At 51.0% G+C, this 17,650-nt stretch overlaps 1 protein-coding gene across 1 annotated transcript; it reads left to right on the top strand.

Moving 5' to 3' along the window:
• Window positions 1-4,464: 4,464 nt before the first annotated feature.
• On the top strand, window positions 4,465-14,505 carry Mcfd2 (multiple coagulation factor deficiency 2, ER cargo receptor complex subunit). The gene is made up of 4 exons (XM_006986489.4): window positions 4,465-4,604; window positions 10,582-10,739; window positions 11,650-11,809; window positions 13,067-14,505. Exons 2-4 carry the CDS (start codon window positions 10,594-10,596, stop codon window positions 13,196-13,198), a joined length of 438 nt encoding a protein of 145 aa, XP_006986551.1. The 5' UTR covers window positions 4,465-4,604; window positions 10,582-10,593; the 3' UTR covers window positions 13,199-14,505.
• The last annotated feature ends 3,145 nt before the right edge of the window (window positions 14,506-17,650 follow it).

Here is a 17,650-nt window from a genome sequence, read left to right as displayed (position 1 = left end):
GAGGCCACTTGGTCTACATAGTGAGTTCCAGGCCAGTCAGGGCTATGTAGCAAGACTGTATTTAAAAAAAAAAAAAAAAAAAAAAATTATGCTGAGCAAAGGAGCCACAGACAAAAGATTATGTAGTGTGTGACTCTATTTATGTAAGAGACAAAAACTAGTGAAAAGCATCCTGTATTGTTAGAGTCAGGATAACGTGTACCTTCGGAAAGGATGGTATTTGGTTTTGTTTTTTTCTGAGACAGGGTTTCTCTGTGTAGCCCTGGCTGTCCTGGAACCTGCTCTGTATCCCAGGCTGGCCTCGAACTCACAGAGATCTGCCTATCTCTCTGCCTCCTGGGTGCTGGGCTAAAGGCATGTGCCATCATACTTGGCATGTTGGTAATGTTCTAATTCTTGTTCTGGGTGCTAATTATGTGGATGTAGTCCCTGAAAGCTCACTGAGTTGAACATTTCCCTATAATTTTTTTATGTGTATGGGTGTTTTGAATGCATGTATGTTTGTGCATCACATGTGTGCCAGTAGAGACCAGAGGACAGCATCAGATCTCCCTGGAACTGCAGTTACAGTTGGTTGTGAGCCCCCATGTGGGTGCTGGGAACTGAACATAGTTCTTCTGCAAGAACACATGCTCTTAACCACTGAGCCACCTCTTTAGCCCCATTAGGACCTTTTCTTTTTTTAGCACGTGCTTTTCTTCAACTGTATATACACACAATGTAAATAAGCCTGCAGGGAAACATATTCAGTCTGCAGTGTGAACAGATGGCAAGAGCTTCCATTCAAGAAAAACAGAGACAAGAAAACTTGGCATAGTCAGTCAGCAATTCCTGCTGCCAAATAGAAACAGCAGGGTTTCTTGGGTGGCAATGTAGAGGGTTCTTAGTGGAAAAAACGCAGAAGCCCCACCCCTAATCTGTCTTCTAATTCTACAGAACGCACTTTGGTTGAATCTCACTCCTAGCTGGAGAGAATTCTGGGATCTGGGGATTGCTATAGGGTTGAGCATCCACATCAGCATGTTGACCAGGCTTGATATTTGAAGGCCACAAGATTCAGTAATTCATTAGATGTCTAGTCAATGTGAAATACCTCACCTAGGGAGTCCTTAAGTTGCTTTGTATTAAATATTTCGATTTATTTTTTTCCAAATGTGAAGAGATGTGCAAAAAGATACATGTTTAAGCAGCACTGTCTGTAATTGCCTCAGACTGGATTTTCCCCCATGTCCACCAATCATACATTTCTATAGCTTTGAATACTCATAGCAACACTAAGAGTTATAAATTGAAGTATTATTTCCATCCCATTCTCACCCACCCTGGCATCCTCTCCACAGACAAAACATCATTTTCAGGCAATTCCAAATCACACTTAAGCAAGGAGATGCCACCTACTTGCTGTCTACTTGGGGCCTCAGTCTTGTCTCATAATAAAGTTTTTGTTTTGTTTTGTTTTTTCTTTCCCCACTTGTGCTGGTTTGGACTTAAGCACACAAAGGAAATGGGTCACTTAAATCCCACAGCAAGGCTCCAGCCCGTGAGGCTCTGGGCCAGTTCAGTTAACAGGCTGCAGACCAAGATCCTCTTTAATCTGTGCTTTCAAATCCAACTGTTCCTAACCTAGATTTGCCATTCCATTGAAGGACTTTGTAGAAAGCTACTAACAAAGGTCCATGTTGACAGATATTCTAGATAGTTCTTAGAATACAACCATGTTTGGCATGTGGACCGTGCTCAGGGTCCAGCCAACGACAGCCACTTGGCAGTTCCACTATTTTCCACCTTTCCAGCTTGGAACGGAGACCCTTTAGCCACCAGCCCCCTTCATCTAGTCAGACTGGTCACAAGTTACACAGCAGCCGCCTCAGAATCACCCATGAACCAAGCTTGGGTGAGAAAGGATGGAGACAGACCCCTCAGCTGGGAAGCCATCTCAGGGGCTCCCATAGTGGGGGAGGGGTCCTTGGAATAGAATCGCAGGAGCGAGGAAGAGGTGTAAATGTGTTTTAAAGTCTTGTCTGTTTTGACAGCACAAAACTGGAAGAGTGTAGGGAAAGTTGATGGAGTCATGAAGACCTCCAAGAATTTTAACTCCATCAGCCAAATGAACACACAGGTGTGAGGAGCGGTGTCACACATTCATATGGAAATGGAAAGGAGGCAATTTCTTACAGGAACTAAAAAGGATAAGGAGAGGTGATCTGAAGATAAACACGGAAAAGATGGCTCATCGGGAAAGTACGGCCATAAGACCATGCCAGGCTGTCTTATGGACCACCAGCACCCATAAGACAGCCTGGCATGGTCAAAACTGTCTGTCATGTCAGTGCCGGAGAAGGGAGGTACAGAGACAACAGGATTCCTGGAGCTCACCAGCTGGTCACCCAGCCTTGCCAAACTGATGAACTCCAGGTTCATCGAGAGACCCTGTCTCAAAATAAGAGAAGGGGGACAGAGGAAGGTAGTCAATGTAGATTTATGGCATCCACACATAAGCACACACACACACACACACACCCCTACATGGACACATAAAAATACATCACATACACACACATCACACACATACAAAACCCTTTTTGGGAGTTCATTTGCATGCAACTGGGTTTTCAAGCACAAGACTAGATGAAATCGCATTGTGTCGATAAAGAAGGGCACTCAGGACCACGGCATATTTTTATTTGTACATTGAAAATGTGAAGCCAAAACAGCCAAGAAAGAGTGACCAGCCAGACAGGAGAACAAAGAGTGCAGGATCAGAAAACGAAGGGAAATGCTTCCGGTGGTGGTGGTGGTGGTTGGTGGTGGTTAGTGGTTGCTGTTGTTGGTGTGTGTGTATATGTGTGTGTGTGATGAACAGTGTTGAGAAAGTAAGCCAGCCAAAAGAGACCACTGGCTTTGCATGGGGATTGCCATTTCAATAGCACTGAGGGAAAGGACCAGAAGACAAGCTTGCATGCTGATAAGAATGATCAGGTAGAGGCCGGGCAGTGGTGGCGCACGCCTTTAATCCCAGCACTCGGGAGGCAGAGCCAGGCGGATCTCTGTGAGTTCGAGGCCAGCCTGGGCTACCAAGTGAGCTCCAGGAAAGGCGCAAAGCTACACAGAGAAACCCTGTCTCGAAAAAACCAAAAAGAACGATCAGGTAGAAAAAGATGACGAAAGAGAGCATCCGCAGAAAAAGTGAAATGCCTGGCTTGGTGGCAAATGCCTATTTAAAACAAATCAAAACTCTGGGAGAGGAGGGAGGAGGATTAGGCGTTCTGGGCTACCCTCACCTACATAGTAAGATCAAGGTCAGCCTGAGCTACATGAAGTCCTGCCTTATAAAATAAAGGGAAAGAAAAAGAAAAAAGATGGAAGAACTGGCTAGCTAGACTGAAGACACAGTCCAGTTACTGGTTCCTGAGCTTCTTAAAAGAAGGACGATAAACTACCTGTGTTTGTAGCTTCCAGGACAGTGCTGCAGAGGTAGATGCCCGACTCTGGTGGATCTAACAAACAAACGGATACACGGCAGGTGCATGGTACCCGGAATGAACCGGATCAAATTAATTGAAACTTCAAAATGAGATGGAATGTTGTGCTAATAATCTCTTTAGGGACTCTGGGGCTTTTTCCCTCCCTATGGGATAATGTTGAAATTTTAATCTTGGAGGAAAGAGGGAGGGCAAGACGAAGACAATACTGTTGGCCCATTTTCAAGGCCTCAAGGAAGCGGGGGGGGGCTCTTATATAATCTCCTTACACAGTTACTCTCTCCCCTTTTTGATGTAGGCGCCTCTGGGAAAAAAAAACAAAAACGATTATGTTTCTGTATGGATACAAACGGGAGAAGAATTTAAAAATGTACAGTCCTAAGCTCCTACATCCATCTGGTCTATACACATTCACCGAATGGCAGTTTCGTGTAAGAGAAAAGGGCAGGACCGTTTTTGAAGAGATAGTCTTCTCTCAAATAATAAAAAGAGACGAGTTCAGGAACTCCACAAGCTGGGTCGTCCATCAAGTCCTGGCGTCACAGCAAGCTATTGACGCTGAGGAATGGGGCAAAGAGAAAAATGGAAGTAGGCTGATCTGAGAAACGAAGGGCCCCGGGCGAGCACCGGCATCTTTCAAGCCGTTTCATTAGGGCAGGAGTTTGGGGTTTTACCCTCTTGATAACCCAGGTTGCAGCGGGAGGAACCGGAGGAACCAAGAGATGGGCCCCAGGACAGAGAAGGCGTGGCCGGTCGGCTCTGGACTCCGCCCCATCCGGATCCTGCAACCCACAGCCCACGTCGAGCCACGTCCCGGGGCTTCCGGGGTTGCCTAGCAACGAGCGCGCCGCTGGGGCTCCTGGGGCCCGGAGCAGCAGGGTGTCGCCCTCGGGAGGCGGGTCCGGCCCGGCCGGCTGCCCAAGACACGTGGACTCACCGGAGCGGGCCGCGCAGGGGGCGTGGCCGACGGTCCCCCGGTGGGCGGGGAGGAGGCGGTGCGCGTGCGCGGCGGGGCGGGCGTGCGGGGCCGGCGGCGGGGCCGGGAGTCAGCGCCCGGGGGGTGGACGGTAGCTGGCAAGGCTCAGACGGGAGTGCTTCGCGACCGCGTCGGGGCTTGTCAGGGTGAGCGGACCCGCGGGCGGGAAGCCTGACCCGCAGGGCAGAGATCGGTGGTGGGCGATGCCGGGGCCTGGGGCTCGGGATGGAAAGGCCGGAGTGGCGGGGTGGAGGGCGCCGACCATCTCCGGGCGCAGCGGGACCTGTGGTCCACGGCGGCAGCTTGTCTACCAGGGGCTTCGGGGCCGGACGTGTCTGCCCGGATGAGCCCCGCGCTCAGCCCCCGGGGCGGGGAGCGGGGCGGGTGTCACCGCAGGCTGTGGGGCCAGCTGTGTGGGCCAGCTGTGTGGGCTAGACATTGACCCCGGCTGGCCTGGAAGCACGCGGCCCGCGGGCGTTACTCCAGCTGCCCCTGGCTCCCCGGTCCTCCTGGGGCAGACCCACAGGTCCTGTTGTTCCGGCGGGGTTGGCCAGCCTGAACCTGGGCGGTTGGAAAGACCAGGGGTGCTCGTTTTTCTTGTTTTCCCTCCCCGGAGCATGGCACCTCCATCCACACAGATGCCCACACCAGAGGCCTGGGCGTCATTCTCGCCTGCACGCCTCAGATCCATGGAACCCATTCAGAACTCTCATTTTTCCGGACACCTTTCTGCCCTACGTGATTCATCCCCTCCCCTCTGCTCCTTTGGTTATTTCTGAGCCTCTTCTCTTCATCCAGTACCGGGGAACTAGAGTCGTGGTCATATGCCTCGCCACCCCTGCGCATCCCCTTGCCCTTCTGTGGATTCCCACCGCCCTTTCAAGCTCTTCACAGGGCCTGCAAAGGCTGCTGTGACTCACCTCTTTGTACTTTACTCAAGACCCGTCCCTCCACAATTGATTACTCTGCTCCTACATTGGACCCAAGTCTTTCCTGAGTTTAGGGGTTCACTGTCCTATGTCCCTTACAGGTGGGGCACAGTGTTTTGGTTGAAATATTTCTTTTCATGTTTCCTGCGTCATTCCAGGTGTGAGTGGGGGTTTATGTGGTACCCCTTGGGTGCCTCTTTTAATGGCCTCTGTTTTGCATAAGGCTGTGTGTGATCTGTGACAGAGGAGTCAGCCTGTGTCAACAGCTCTGTTCTCACAGCCTTCCCAGTTCTGCTCTGTTACTAGGCTCTTAGTTAAATTTGTAAGGGTAGTGTGGCTTTTCTGTGGCTTCCCCCGATAAACAGATCAGACTATTAAACGCCAGCCTGGTCAGGACAAGTTTTCAGCCTCAGCCCTTGGAGACCTGTCTTTAACCTGGAACCTTACTGGTTACTTTTACTTCGAGACCATGGAGATGGCAAACTAAGGAAGCACTGGCCAGTTTTCTCTGGCATTGACTCTGGGTACGGGGCATCTGGATGTTGTCAAATGTGGCTGCTTTGAATGTACATTTTCTTTTTCTTTTCTTTATTCTCCACACCCCCCCCCCCCCGCACCCCACCCCACAGGGTTTTTCTGTGTATCTTTGGCAGTCCTGGAACTCAAACTCACCCTGTAGACCAGGCTGGTCTTGAACTCAGAGATCCACCTACCTCTGCCTCTGGAGTGCTGGGATTAAAGGTGTGGATCGCCATACCCAACTGAATGTAAATTCTTAACGAAAGGCTCCAGGGTTTAGAAAAAATCTGCCGACAGCTGCTAGGAGGAAACCTCACTTACTGATAGGAACAAAGACACAATTCCAAGGGGAAGGGTGGGCCAGGCCCTCCCCAGGACGGGGAAAGCTCCAAAGGAAAGTTCAAGCTTAGGCCAGAGCCTCTGAGATAAAAAAGACTGACAGATTGTTGTGCCCCATCTGATTCAGACCAGGCTCTCCTCAGGCCAGCTCAGCATTGTTCAGTGCGTGCAGATGAGAGAAAGCAAGGTCCTGGCCTTTGGAAAGGGGGAAAAGGGAAACAGGAAGGAAGGAACAGACGAGGAAGTAGGCGGTCTTAGCTGCAAGAGGCTTTGGGTCACGTTTGAACCAGGCCTAGAAGGAATGACCAGATGCGGTTGGTGGGGAACAGAGGCCGCAGGAGCAGTGAGGGGAACCTCGTTGGAGTCAAGGTTCTGAGGGAGGTCAGCGTTGCCCCACCAGACTCCAGCTGCTCCTTGTGATGAATGCTGAGGCATGGGTCATTTTCCAAAGCCCCCTCTGGATGGGAGGGTGATCTGGCGGTAGTGTCACCCCACTGAGAGTCTGGGTTAGTGGGGCGGATCTCTTGGGCTTAGCAATATCCTTTCCCTCCCTCACTGCTATATATGGGTCTTTCCCAAAGCTAGACATTCCGTTGAAGACAATCTTCCCCAAAAGATCAGAACAGTCTTCGGTCAAGAGTATATAAGTAGTTGTGCTAACCTATAAAAATGAACTGTTTATAGGAGAACATAGGATAGTCAACTTTCCAAGGCTGCAGATACAGCAAAATAAGGCTCTATACTGTAGGGGTTTTTGTTGTTGTTGTTGTTTTTGTTTTTTTTTTTAAAGATTTATTTATTTATTATGTATACAGAGGAGGGTGCCGGATCTCATTACAGATGGTTGTGAGCCACCATGTGGTTGCTGGGAATTGAATCAGGTCCTCTGGAAGAGCAGCCAATGCTCTTAACCTCTGAGCCATCTCTCCAGCCCTCTTTTTTGTTTTTGTTTGTTTATTTAACTCTTTGGGGGCCTTCCACTCAGCTCCCAAATAAATATGCGAAGACTTATTCTTACTTATGAATGCCTGGCCTTAGCTTAGCTTGTTTCTAGCCAGCTTTTCTAACTTAAATTATCTTGTTTCTCTTTAACTTCATTTTACCTCTGTGTTTTTACTTTTCTTTATTCTGTATATCTTTCCTTCCTTCTTACTCTGTGGCTGGCTGGGTGGCTGGTCTCAGGTGTCCTCCTCTTCTCTTTTTCTCACCTCTTTCCCTTTACCCCAGATTTCTCTTATTTATTTTCTCTGCCCTCCAGCCCCACCTGTTTCTCTCTCCTGCCTCGCTATTGGCCATTGAGCTCTTTATTAGACCATCAGGTGTTTTAGGCAGGCAAAGCTTTACAGTGTTCAACAAATGCAACATAAAAGAACGCAACACATCTTTGCATCATTAAACAAATATTCTACAGCATAAAGAAATGTAATACATCTTAAACTAATATTCCACAACACCACACATGGGCATCTGCCTGTCTTTTGGAAAGGAGAATCAGTCAGTCAGTCTATCTCTCCTCACCTGGATTTTTCTCTAGCTTGGCCACAATTTCCTGAAGGCCAGCGAGCTTGGGAACTTAACTCTTGGGGCTTCTCTTCCAAGCCGTGTGCCCATGGCCTTGAACTAAGTAATGGGAGTGCGCACGATGAACTTGTTCTTTGGGCAGAGTGGAGCGTTTGGTTTTCTTTTGACGGAGCAGTTTAATTGGACAAGTCCTTACCTCTTGTCCTTCTACTGCTTGTGGGCTCTTCCTTCTGGTGGGGAACCTGCTGCAGTGTCCTCAGTGGTTCTTGGCTTTTATGCTGTGTCCCTTGAAGAAAGGATAACCTGGGCTCACAGTTCCTGTGTTTATGAATGACGCGGTTACTCTTTGGTATTATGTGAGTAGAAAACATCCCATAGATACACATCCCAACTGGATCCAACCCTGTTGGTAATGGAAAGGACTCCATGGATTCAGTGATCACCCAACCCAACCATCTGTCTTGTAGACAGCTTCGAAGGTCTCCCCTCAGTTACACTGACGTCAGAACTTGGCTGCAGGCTGGGGAGATGGCCCAGTGGGCACACTGCTTGCAGCTTGAGGACTGGGATTCCAACACCCAGCACCCACATAGATGCCAGGTGTATGTGGCAGCCGTCTATAATCTCGGTGCTTGGGAGGCAGAGCTAGGGGGGATAGGAAGCTCGCTAGCTGAGTCAGGCTTCAGTGAGAGACCCTGCCTCAGTATATAAAGTAGAGAGCAGTTATGGAAGGCACCTGAAATCAACCCGGCCTCCACACACACTCACTGTGCAGACCGTGCTGGCCTCCAGTTCACTGAGGTTCATCTGCCGCTGCTTCCCAAGTGCTGGGGCTGAAGGGGCGTACCACTATGCCCAGTTATAGTAGACACTTTGAAATAGTAGAAAAGTAAAAAGAGTCATAATTTAACAGTCTTTGTTAAAACAGTGTACTGTGTGTGCATATATGCTTTACAACAATGAATTATGGGTAGACCTTTGGCACCTGCCTTTTTATTTAATCTGTATTAGAAATCTCAGGCCGAGCCGGGCAGTGGCGGCGGCGGCGGCGGCGGCGGCGGCGGCGGCGGCGGCGGCGGCGGCGGCGGCGGCGCACGCCTTTAATCCCAGCACTCGGGAGGCAGAGGCAGGCGGATCTCTGTGAGTTCGAGGCCAGCCTGGGCTACCAAGTGAGTTCCAGGAAAAGGCGCAAAGCTACACAGAGAAACCCTGTCTCGAAAAACCAAAAAAAAAAAAAAAGAAATCTCAGGCCGAGTGACAGACATGATGTCTCTGCACAGTAGTCAGGCTGGATACTGCCTCTTTGCACCCTGAAAGTTATTCTTCCCAGTGGTTGCTGCTCCCTTCACAGGGACAGGAGATGGGCAAATTAGGTTGGGAAAATCTTTGTGACTGTCATAGGATGGCATGCTCTCTCAGGTCCTCCCTGAGAGCATTCAGGATGGGTGAAGGACCACAGGGCCACTGCTTCCCAGCCCCTGGTACAAGGAGGAGACAGCATGGCTTGAGAGCGGTGCTCTGAGTTCACAGAATGTTGAGGGGGGACCTGGACATCATGCTTTGTCTTTACTGCTGAAGGTTTGGGGTCCTGCCACTGTTAGTCATGGTGGAATTGGCTCTGCCTTTTGAGGTGAGAATGCCAGACTGTATTTGAGGTCCTGAGCTGTCTTTCTCTTCCATTTTGAGGTGAGTCTCCAGTCTAAGCCCAGAAGGACAGGACTTTGCACTGAGCCACCCGCTAGTTAATGAAGGCCTACCTAAGGTATGACCTAAGATGGTCTTCAGGGAGCTTGCCAGGTGCCTGAATTGTCTTGTTGACCTCAATTCCAAGTGTCCCTAGGATGCAATCTGAATCGCTCTCCAACTTTCCTTTCCAATGCTCTCACCATGTTCAGTCATGAGCCCCTCTCAGGACCCTGGCAAGTGGACAGGTGGGGTGATGGCCCCTTTTCCACATCACTGCTTTGAGGTTGTTGTGACCAACCTGATGGCTTCCCTCCGCTTCCATGGTCCTGTCTGTCTTCCAGTCCTGCCCCGCTCCATCCCTTTTCATCAACCCCCGCCAGCCTGTGTGTGAGCTCATCTCTCGAGAACTGTCGGTTGCTCCCCTTGTTCTCAGGAAATGTCAGCCTCTTGGCTCCGCGTGCGCAGTCTGTTCACCTTCCCCCTGCCCCGGCTCTGGCTGCCTACCCTGAGACCCAACTCCCTTCCTGCTCCTCCTCCCACTCGCCTGCCGTTGTCCCCTAGACCCAGTGTGCCTGCTGTCTGTCCGTCTGTCTGTCTGTCCAGGCCTAGCTGAAGTATCACGGCGTCAGCCAGCCCTCTCCGGTGTTCCTTCACTCAAGGAAATTGCTTCAAAACTCCCGAAGGGTTTCTCTGTTCCGAGACTCCCTTATTCTGCTTTTGCTGTACCCCAGTTGGAAGCGTTTCTCTCTGTGGGCTGTTGGCTTACAGGTAGGACTAGTCTTTGGATCCTCTTTCAGGCTCTCTCTCCGACTGCTCAGCCCTCTGACGTCCCCTCAGGAAACACTGTGGCCCTCTACTGTCCACGTGAGTGATGGGAAGCAGGAGAGCCATTATCAGAGCTGGACTTCTTCTGTGGTACTGGGAATGGAACCCAGAACCCGGTGCCTGCTGGGCAAGGGCTCTGCCTCTGAGCTCCAGCCCCCCAGCTGAGCCAGAGCTGGTTTGAAGCGCTCTTGTCTGCAGCCCGCCACCTCGCAGGTTTCCCAGGAGCACGTCCCGTCCGTCAGCTGTTGGAAGGCACCTGAGCTCTGGGGCTCTGCCTTCATCTTCTGTGTTTGCCTCCCCCCAGGTACCGGTCACCATGACATCCCTGCGGCTGCTCAGAGCTCCCTTCCTGTGTGTCCTGCTCTGGGCCTGTCGTGCCCCGGGTGCCAGGGCCCATGAGCACGGGGCCGGCAGCCAGCATGGCGGCGTGGGTTTGGACAAGAACACAGTGCACGACCAAGAGTATGTATTCCATCCGGCCGGGTCTGGGCCCCTCACCTGCGGCTACAGCCACAGGGCACCCCACCTTCGCGCCCTTCGTGCCCACTCATAGGGCTCCTGGACATTTTTCAAGGGTGGTGCTTATCCCTTGGGACTCTAGTTATAAGGTAGTCTGTCTTTATCATCTCACAGGCGGAGGCTCCTGAAGCCCAAATGCAGTGAATTGTTGACAGAATTTAGTCTTCCTCTTTTACCCCTCCCCCCACCCAACACACGTAATAGCAGAATCCAGACTCTAATTATGGCTTCCTGATTCTGACAAGATCCCCCCCCCCCCACACACACACAGAGTTTCTCTATGTAGCTTTGGTGCCTGTCCTGGAACTCCCTCTGTAGCCCAGGCTGGCCTCGAACTCACAGAGATCCGCCTGCTTCTGCCTCCCAAGTGCTGGAATTAAAGGCGTGCGTCACCACCGCCCAGCTGACAAGATTTTTTAGTGACATATTCAAACACTGAGTCTTTCTTGGCAAGTAAGTTTCACACATTATACTTCTTTACCCATTATTTTGAGACGGGGTCTCAGTATGTAGCCTTGGCTGGTCTGGCACTTGCTGTGTAGAACAGGCCTCGAACTCACAGAGATCCGTCTGCCTCTGCCTCCTGAGTAGGATTAAAAGCATGTGCATCATCCCTGTTCTAGTCTTTTTTTAAAATTACTGTTTAAATGGGTAGCTCAAGAGTATTGTAAGCAGATTCTGACAGTAAAGAGAAGGCACCTCTGTCCCCCCAGAAGAGGTGGCCTGTGTGTTTGGCCCCTTCGTGGCCCTGGCTGGATGTTGTGTCCTTGGCTGTGGTCTGTCTCTGCTCTGGGTACAGTTTTTCTTCTCAGCGTTCTTAAGGTTTTGGCATGTTCTGATTGCTGGCTTCCAGGCATATCATGGAACATCTAGAAGGTGTCATCGACAAACCAGAGAACGAGATGTCCCCTCAAGAACTGCAGCTCCACTATTTCAAAATGCATGATTACGACGGCAATAATTTGCTTGACGGCTTAGAACTCTCCACAGCCATCACTCATGTCCATAAGGAGGTAGGTCAGGGCGTGTCTGGGTAGACCGGTGCCCAGGCTTGGCGACTGGTGCTCTGCTCGCCCCGGGCAGTGCCTCCCTGCTTCTGCCCGCCTCTCCCCACCTCCCCGGAGAGGCCGAGCTGGAGGCCCAGGCTGGGCCAAGGCTTGGGCGTTCCCGCTGCATCTGGAGTTGGAGGGTCCAGCCTGAGAAGGCAGGCATGGGAAAGAGGCCATTTCATCTGGAGAGTGGCCACTCCAGGGGCCAGGGGCAGAAGCTTAGGAAGTAGCTGGGGTCGTGTCAGGTTGTGTGGAGCTCCCTGGTGTCCCATGGCACTGTGAAGTAGAGATGTCTCGGGCTCCATAGCCACCCTGAGCAGGGGCAGACACTGTTGTTACTCCTCTTCTAGCTGAGGGGATTGCCGTCGAGATCTCGTGCCTGCAGATTTGATGTCTTCCCCTCTGCTCAGGGGGCTGGGCATGGAGAGGAAGGGGGGAGAAGGGCCACCCCAAGCTCAGTGTGGGGTTCGCTCTGGGCAGTGGGGAGCAGGAGCGGGTTTTCACTGGAGCACTGTCTGGGGAGCATCCTGTGTGGTAGGGATGGTGAGTGAGGGGAGACTAGTGCCTGGGGAGGAGTTAGGGTCCAGCGGTCCTGTCACATGAGGTCGTGGCGGCCAGAGATGTGGAAAACAGATGTGGCCGATGTGGCCAAGGGAGAGCCGGCCACGTGAGAATCGCGGCTTTGCAGCTGGCGCAGCCCTCCGCCCCAGTTTTAGGACGGGACAGCGGTTGCTCTTCAGGGAGCGTGCACTCTAACGTTGGCGGGTTTTCTTCCTCTTGTCCTGACCCTGAGGTCAGCATGCCACTGTCTGCATTTTCTTAGGCGACTTGTGCAGAGGGTTCAGGTGGTGAGAGTTTTCCTTAGGATGGGTATATGGGCCCTAGGTTCTGACAAACAGTTCTTCGTAATCCAGACCGGGCTTTCTACCGCGGCCATACATGACTGTCATAACTAAGAAAGTCAACAGTCATTTTTTAAGCAAAAAAAGCAAGGACCTGTTTTGGTTCCGTCTTCCTTGTAACTGGCCTGGAGTTTCTCACGTGGATTTATTTTTATGAATTGGCGCTGACGTACATACGGTTTGAGTCTGCACTCCTAGAAGTGGCCACACGTTAATTACTCGGAAAAAGCTTCTAGCTAAGTCGAGCGTGGATCTTCTAGGTATTTGCTAGTGCACCTCTGTAACTCTGCACCTCGTCACCTCACTCACTTTCTCGCAGGAGGGGAGTGAGCAGGCGCCAGTCATGAGCGAAGATGAGCTGATGAACATCATCGATGGCGTCCTGAGGGACGACGACAAGAACAACGACGGCTACATCGACTACGCCGAGTTCGCCAAGTCACTGCAGTAGACGCCTCCGGCTCTTCAGTGGTATGCGGATGTGACCCTGGATAATGTGATGGAGCGTGTCTGTAATGCACACAACTCATTCCCATCTACTGCTACCACCCCTGGGTAAGAGTCTGTGGCAGTTTGGTACACTGGGGTGGGAGGAAGCCAGAAGGAATACCAGAGGGGAGTGAATAATGGGACAGGCCTCCGTCCCCAAGTGCTTTCAACCTGTCGGACTAGTGCTGGGTGAGAATCTTCCGAAGGGTGTTGGATGTGATTCCCAAGCTCTCAGGAACTTGACTGTCGAATGCCACTCTAATTTCTTGATGTTAATTCATGCTACCTGAAAAGTAAAGACTGTCTGCTCTGCCAAGTGGATACTGCTCAGTAACAGTGGAGGGAAAACGGGAAAGCGACATGTTTTCCCTAGTGGGTCCTGTCTCCAGGCAAGTGTGGTCAGTATTCTGTTCCCCTGGCGAACAGCATCACTTGCGTTGGGCAAGTGGCTATATGCTAGCGTATATTAAAGCCACAGCATAAAGAGAATGTCACCCATTGAGTTCAGCCGGATGCAGAGTCTTAAGATTCTGTGTCCACTGGCATTTTGGAGATGAGACACCACTGGCCTAAAGAATTAGCTTTTTTCAGTTCTTCAGTATTTTATACAACTACTGCTGCAGCCAGCCTGGGAGAGACCTTGAAGTTGAGAGTGTTCTCTGATCATATCCACTGTTTGAGCGGTCCTTTCCTTGTATTTCATCCTTTCTTCCAGGGCTCCCTCCATGGTGTATGAACTATTGGCTTGACATTGCAGGGTTAAACTATCAGCTGGTCTAGCCTGAGTGAGACCCTAAAAGATCAGTCACTCAGGATGGTGATTAAGCTCATCCAAGTTTTGAAGGAATGTTTTAAAAATTACCTCTTCGAGCCTGAATACGAGAATTCGTTTCCTTTCAGGGAAGATCAGAAAAGGAAGCCTAAAGCTCTTTAGCATTGTGAATCTTAGTAGTAGCTGAACGAGAAGCAGCACATGGTGTAATTTGCTTTGTGGGATGTGATAGACACATTATAAAAGAGAATCATCCAGAATGATGGCAGGATCGGAAAAAGAAACTCAATCAGATTTGCTTTAAGACGTATAGAGACTTATTTTCTTTATTAAAGTATTCTTGTAAGAAAACTTAAGTATTTGTAAGACGGTTTCCTGTGTCAAGTATTTGTGCAATCAGAGCTGACTTGTAAACTATTCTTGTAATATCTCATTATTTTGAAAGATTTATATAATGAACTCTGGCTATCTGACAATAAATGGATGAAAAACCAGGAGCAGCCGATTCTGTGTCCGCAGTCTTTCCCCTACAGCATTTACACACGCCTGCCTTTCTTCCAGGAGCACCGATTCTGTGTCCGCAGTCTTTCCCCTACAGCATTTACACATGCCTGCCTTTCTTCCAGGAGCTGGGACATAGTTGACTGGACCCTGTTCCTTTTTGCAGAGCAGATTCTTTTTTTCCATTTTTTAAAAATTTTATTTTTCTTTATTAAGAAATTTTCTACTCACTCCTCATGCTATCCACAGACCCCCTCCCTCCTCCCATCCCCCAGCCCTCTTTCCCAAGCCACCCCGCATCCCCACATCCCCCAAATTGAGGTCTCCCATGGGGAGTCAGCAGAGCCCAGCACACTGAGCCTAGGCAGGTCCAAGCCCCTTCACACTGCACCAAGGCTGTGCAAGGTGTCACACCACAGGCACTGGGTTCCGGAAGCCGGCCCATAGACCAGGGACGGATCCTGATCCCCATGCCTGGGTGCCCCCGAAACAGTTCGAGCCAAACAACCATCTTCTGTATCCAGAGGGCCTAGTCCAGTCCCATGGGGGCTCCACAGCCACCAGTCCACATCCATGGGCTTCCACTAGTGTGGCCGGTCATCCCTGCACGTCCTCCCATCATGATCTCGACGTCCCTCGCCTGCAGCATCTCTCCTCTGCAGAGCAGATTCTTAGTGACCAGAGTCACTTTCCCCTTTGGCATGTTTTTTTATCCTGAAGGAAGTCACTTTTGAATCTCTGCTCGCCAGGCCACATTCCAACTGTGTCTCTAGGGCAGGTGACAGCGGCGTTCCCCTTGAGTCTGGTGACCTCTTCAGTTAGATCACGTTATCGGAGCAGTCCCAGGTCCAAGTGTCAGGCGCTCTCTGGCATTCTGAAAAGGACACACTTGGTTCTGCCTGTTGACAAAGGTTCCGCTCCCACCTCCACTCCCCCCACCCCACCCCCCACAAAGGCCTTTGGACTGTGACTGGCCGCCATGCACAGCTGCCCCTCTGGACTGGAAGAACCTTGCTGTCTGGCAGCTGGGAAGGGAGTCATCAGGGATGGGGAAAAGGGCCTTCAAAGATAGACTTGGACCGTCAGGCAGGCGAGGAGGGGCCCTTCCTTAATGGCTGGCCTTTCATACTTCACGTTACCGCCATGGTCCTGTCTGCTTGCCTGTCTTGATGGGAGAGGGTATGGGACACTAGGAACACCGCCTGAATTGTCACTCTGCACAGCCCGCTCACATCTCCTAGGCAAAGCTCTCAGCCTGTGAGCACTCCAGGGACATCACACGGCCTGATCTCCAGAATGGAGATGGCATGCCCAGGAGAGGCAGCCTGGTGCAAGGATTGAGGATGAACTGAGTTTTGGATTCAGGCCAGCTGCCTCTTCCCTGTGAGGTTCTAACTTTCAATTTCTCATCTGAAAAATAACTAAGGGAATTAAGAAGCCACAAAGGAATTAAGAAAATTAAAATCTGAGAACTGGGGCTGGGAGACAGGTGAGTTGGTAAAATGTACCCTGTAAGTGTGATGACCCAGGCATGATCTTGGGCACCCACAAAAATACTGGTGGTGTGTGGTTGGTACCCTGGCACTGGGGAGGCAGAGACTGGTGGATCACAGGAGCTCTCCAGCCAGTCAGCCTCAGAGTAATTGGCAAGCCCTGGATCCCAATGAGACCCTGCCTCAAAAAACAAGGTGGTGCTCCCAAGGATTGACACCTGGGGTTGGCCTGCACGTGTGTGTGTGTGTGTGTGTGTGTGTGTGTGTGTGTGTGTGTGTGTGTGTGCGCGCGCACACGCGCCGGAGAATGTGGGGCAGCTGCTTCAACGGCTGGCTTTTCCTTAGATTCCATTCTGCCAGGGGGTTTTGGACAAGTTTAAGAAAGCAATAAAGATACGTTATAAAACAAATGGTGTCTGTTTGTGGTGGCGCAGCACTTGGGAAGCAGGAGTGGGTGGATCTCTGAGTTCGAGGCCAGCCTGGTCTACAGAGCTAGCTCTCAGAAAAACCCTGTCTCAACAAAACCAAAACGAATTGGAGAGATGGGTCCAGTTCCAGGGATCCAGATCCCTCTGCTGACCTCCACAGTCGCTGCATGCGTGGAGTGCCCTTACATGCAGGTAAGCACTCATAAGCATCTAATAAAGAGGAAAAAAATGATCTTTTAATGGTAGCAGCAAGATGACAGAATGGAGAGACTTATTTTCTCACCTGAAGAAATTCTTCCAAGGCAACAAAAGGGTTCCACCATTCAGCAGACTGGAGACACTCAGACCTTGTTTAGAGTCTTCGGTGAACCTGAAACTTACTGCCTAGACTGGTTGGTGAGCCTCAAGTTTCTCCTGTTTCTACCTTCTGACCACTGGGACTACAGGTGTCTAGTGATATCCAGCTTTTCACATGGGGGCTGGGGATCCGAACTCAGGACTGGGCCACTCCTGGCCCCCAAGGTGTCCGTCTGTAGGCTATGGGCTAATGGGGGTTTAGGAACCCATCAGTCACGGGTCAGCAACCCCACCTGGGATTACTGTGGAAGACACTGGGTGGGAAGGAGATGCCTTGGTAACCAGAGCAGGACCAGAGGCAGGGAAGCCACAAGGGGAGGTCTAGTGTCGCAGCTGGCAAGCCCCCTGCTTCCAGGAAAGTGGGTTTGCCGGCCTGTCCCTCCTGACTTACAGTCACAGACTTAGGGTTAGTCCAGGGCAGGACATTTTTTCTTGAAGGAGTCCAGGCCACAGTGGCAGGGAGGTGTGGGTGGGAACGTGCATGGCAGTACTCTACCCTTGGTACTCAGTGTGAGCAGTCAATGGATCTGGAGGTCAGGCCACCCAAGATCGGCTGAGGCAGAATCCACTTTGTAACAGATTCTTGGTAATGTGTGTTTGTTGCAGTCTGAGAAGCATGTCCTCACGCCTGTTAGCAAGAGGCCTCAGCCACCCCGCTCCCTCTCCCTGACAAGAGTGGTTATACTCTCCCTTGGATTCCAGCGGCCTCCTAAGGAACTACCCCTTTCTGGCTTTGGCCAACTTGGTCATGCGTAACCAAGAGAGTCTCATCGGCACAACATGGGTTGCGTGCGTGCGTGCGTGCGTGCGTGCGTGCATAGAGATGAGATGTCTAGCTTACCGAATCAGCTCGCTTACCTTCC

The sequence above is a fragment of the Peromyscus maniculatus genome, chromosome 22 (assembly GCF_049852395.1).
Source record: "Peromyscus maniculatus bairdii isolate BWxNUB_F1_BW_parent chromosome 22, HU_Pman_BW_mat_3.1, whole genome shotgun sequence".
Lineage (NCBI taxonomy): Eukaryota > Metazoa > Chordata > Mammalia > Rodentia > Cricetidae > Peromyscus > Peromyscus maniculatus.
This window is presented reverse-complemented; position numbering and strand designations above follow the sequence as displayed.